The 3,677-nt window shown below is 36.6% G+C and overlaps 1 protein-coding gene across 1 annotated transcript; it reads left to right on the plus strand.

Moving 5' to 3' along the window:
- Positions 1-305: 305 nt before the first annotated feature.
- Positions 306-1,913, plus strand: LOC149104195 (uncharacterized). Its single transcript, XM_089298951.1, has 3 exons — positions 306-561; positions 950-1,078; positions 1,574-1,913. Exons 1-3 carry the CDS (start codon positions 403-405, stop codon positions 1,652-1,654), a joined length of 369 nt encoding a protein of 122 aa, XP_089155077.1. The 5' UTR covers positions 306-402; the 3' UTR covers positions 1,655-1,913.
- The last annotated feature ends 1,764 nt before the right edge of the window (positions 1,914-3,677 follow it).

Here is a 3,677-nt window from a genome sequence, read left to right on the forward strand (position 1 = left end):
AACTAGAGGCTTCATTATGCAAAACATCTATCCATTTTAAACAACCAGACAAACTGTTAAAAGGTAATGGTTGCCAATATATCCAATATAAAGCTCTGGTTCTGTAAAACTTTGTCAAATGGTTTGTTTAAATCACAGAATGGTTAATCATGATTTGGATCTCAGTATTTCTGTAACCAGATCATAAGCGAAGATAAATGGATTGTAAGTTAACACAACTGCTTGTTGTAACACGTCGGAGGTTCCTAAACACTAGGACAAGATCATTTCAGTAAAGTGTGACAGAGGACCCTGTTTTTAGCAAAGAAAGTCCACAAACCAACTCCTCTGTAAACATGAGTAGTCCCTTAAGTAACCTCTACCTAATACCAAGTCATGGGTGGTTGATCATTCCTGCTATCCATGTCTAAAATCTTGGCTAACACTCGCCACTTGATGAGTTGGAGGAGTATGGCTATATGGCATTGCAGATTAAAAGAAAGAGTGTGCAAACTCACACCATTCAAAAAGATGTACACGTTGGAACGTGAGCAACGAGAGAAACGGGAAATTGAAAGAGAGGTATGATAGACCTAAACGTTTGCTACTGTTTAGAGCGTTTTAACATATCGTCCCAGCAGCCATATTGCTGTCCTAAAACCATGATGAAACAGTGGCCTTGTTAGTCTACCAAACTAATCCTGTGGGGGTTTAACTCTATTCTTATGTAGGCACTTTCTTTTGTTCCAACAAATTTGTGTGGCCGTTGGTGTTATGAGTTAAAACGTATTGACCAGTGCAGTTTGCACCGAGCGTAAGGAATCAGTAAAGGGGTACATTCAAGTGGGTTATTTTTGTGATGAATTAATTATATTTAATAAGTATCAAGTGTTGATGAAGTCAATAGCGGGAGGATGTTTGCCATATAAACTGACGTTAACCTCTGTGCTGTGATTCATTTTATCTTTAGCAAATCCAACGTCGTGCAGAAAAACTGGAAAGAGAGGCAGCAACAAACACATGGCAAAAAGAGGACTTAGAGCTTGTGGTCGAACGACAAAAAAAACAGCTGGAAAGCAGGGACAACCAGTTATTCGCTGTAAGTTTGGGAGTTACATTTCTTCTTTTATGTTTTAAATGCAAAACATTATATTGCTGCTTGGTTAAAAGATTATCGACTAGGTAAATGGTGACTGTCAGATTTTGTAAAAGATTAACATAGAGGTGACGGTGCTAATATCTTCTCTATCTTAAGGCACAGGGTGAATAACATAAATGAGGTAGCTCTGAATTCCACTATCTTTCACCTAGCATTGTTAACTACTGCGCCTTTCAGTTACAGGCGAACTCGATGGTTTTATGCCTGGTCTCAGTCGATCATCTTAGCAGACCTGTCAGGAAACAGAAATTCAAAAGGTCACATCTGTGGGCTGTAATTGGTAGAATTCGTTCTTTTTTCAAGGTTGGTTGGTTATTGTCATAATCATGATTGACACCAGCCTAAAACTCAGTCAATAGTTAGGTTTTGATAGACCTGTGATAGAATGTTCAAGAAGGGAATATGTAAACAATCAATCCTACTATTTTTGTATAGGTGATTCAGGAGAATGAAGAACTGAAAAGATTTATACAGGACTCCAACCAATTGAAGGAAGGTAACAATGCTCTCAATTAACAGCTCAAATTTAAGCACCTGCTGTTGCAGTCTGTAGAATAGATCATGGAATACAGAGTGTGGAGTAAATAAATAAGTAAATAAAATAACCTTCATTTACCCTCGGCTCTGTCTTATTTTTGACGCACTATATATCATCAGGTGGGTAAACATTCGCTTTCTGTTTGCATGCATGATTAAGTCCATGCTTTTGCAAATTATCATAAATGTCGCATTTTGGGTAATTTTTATTGGGGACTTTCATGTGACCCTTTGAATAATTTTCGTAGCTTTCGCTAATGGGCTACCAAAATCTCGTAAATATCGCAGTTTTCATAAATTTCATAACATTCGTAGTTTTGGCAAATGTTGTTAAAGACTTTCCTGAAACCCTTTAATGAATTTTGAGGTTCCATCGATCAGCTGGCGAATTATCGTAAATTTTCCAGTTTTAAGAAATTTCCTAAAATTCGTAATTTTCATAAATTGCGTTGGGGACTTCCATGTAACCCTTTCAAAGACTTTTGTGCATTTCGTGGATGGACAGCCGAATTATCGTAAATTTTGCAGTTATTGTAAGTTTTGTAATTTTCGCAATTGTCGTAACTTTAAACGGGCCTTCGTTGCAACCCTTTGAATAAATTTCATAGTTTGTCGGTGGTCTCGCGAATTTCAGTAAATTTCGCAGTTTTTGTAAATTTTGTAATTTTTGCAATTCTTGTCACTTTGCAGAAGCCTTCCTTGCAATCCTTTCAATAAATTTCGTAGATTCTGTCAATGGTCTTGCAAATTACAGTACATTTTCGTCATTTTCGTCAATTTTGTAGTTTTCGCAATTTTCGTAACTTTAGAGGGGCTTTCCTTGCAACCCAGTGAATAAATATCGTAGATTTTGTTGTTGGTCTTGCAAAATACAGTAAATTTTGCAGTTTTCGAAAATTTCGTAATTTTGACAATTTTTGTAACTTGGGTGAGGCCTTCCTTGCAACCCAATGAATAAATATTGTTGATTTTGTCGATGGTCTTGCAAAATAAAGTTAAGTTCGCAGTTTTCGTAAATTTTCTAATTTTTGCAATTTTTGTCACTTCGGAGGAGTCTTCTTGCAACCCACTGACTAAATTTCGAAGCTTTTGTTGTAGTCTTGCAAATTACAGTAAATTTTGCAGTTTTTGTAACTGCGTTCAATCCTGAATGCTAGGAAGACCATGGTGTCGTCGGCATATTGCATAATTTTTATTTCTTTTGTTTCAGAGAAAATGGAAAAAGACGTGGCAATAAAGAGAGTACAAAAAGAGGAGTTAGAGCTTGTCGTCAAACGATTACAAAAACAGCTGGAAGTCAAGGACAACCAGTTATTCGCTGTAAGTTTGCGAGTTACATTTCTTCTTTTATGTTTTAAATGCAAAACATTATATTGCTGCTTGGCTTAAAAAGATTATCAACTAGGTAAATGGTGACTGTCAGATTTTGTAAAAGATTAACATAGAGGCGACGGTGCTAATATCTTCTCTATCTTAAGGCACAGGGTGAATAACGTAAATGAGGTAGCTCTGAATTCCACTATCTTTCACCTAGCATTGTTAACTACTGCGCCTTTCAGTTACAGGCGAACTCGATGGTTTTATGCCTGGTCTCAGTCGATCATCTTAGCAGACCTGTCAGGAAACAGAAATTCAAAAGGTCACATCTGTGGGCTGTAATTGGTAGAATTCGTTCTTTTTTCAAGGTTGGTTGGTTATTGTCATAATCATGATTGACGCCAGCCTAAAACTCAGTCAATAGTTAGGTTTTGATAGACCTGTGATAGAATGTTCAAGAAGGGAATATGTAAACAATCAATCCTACTATTTTTGTATAGGTGATTCAGGAGAATAAAGACCTGAAAAGATTTATTCAGGACTCCAAACAATTGAAGGAAGGTAACAATGCTCTCAATTAACAGCTCAAATTTAAGCACCTGCTGTTGCAGTCTGTAGAATAGATCATGGAATACAGAGTGTGGAGTAAATAAGTAAATAAAATAACCTTCATTTACCCTCGGCT

The sequence above is a fragment of the Orbicella faveolata genome, unplaced genomic scaffold (assembly GCF_042242905.1).
Source record: "Orbicella faveolata isolate gen_17 unplaced genomic scaffold, um_ofav_v1 contig_34, whole genome shotgun sequence".
NCBI lineage: Eukaryota > Metazoa > Cnidaria > Anthozoa > Scleractinia > Merulinidae > Orbicella > Orbicella faveolata.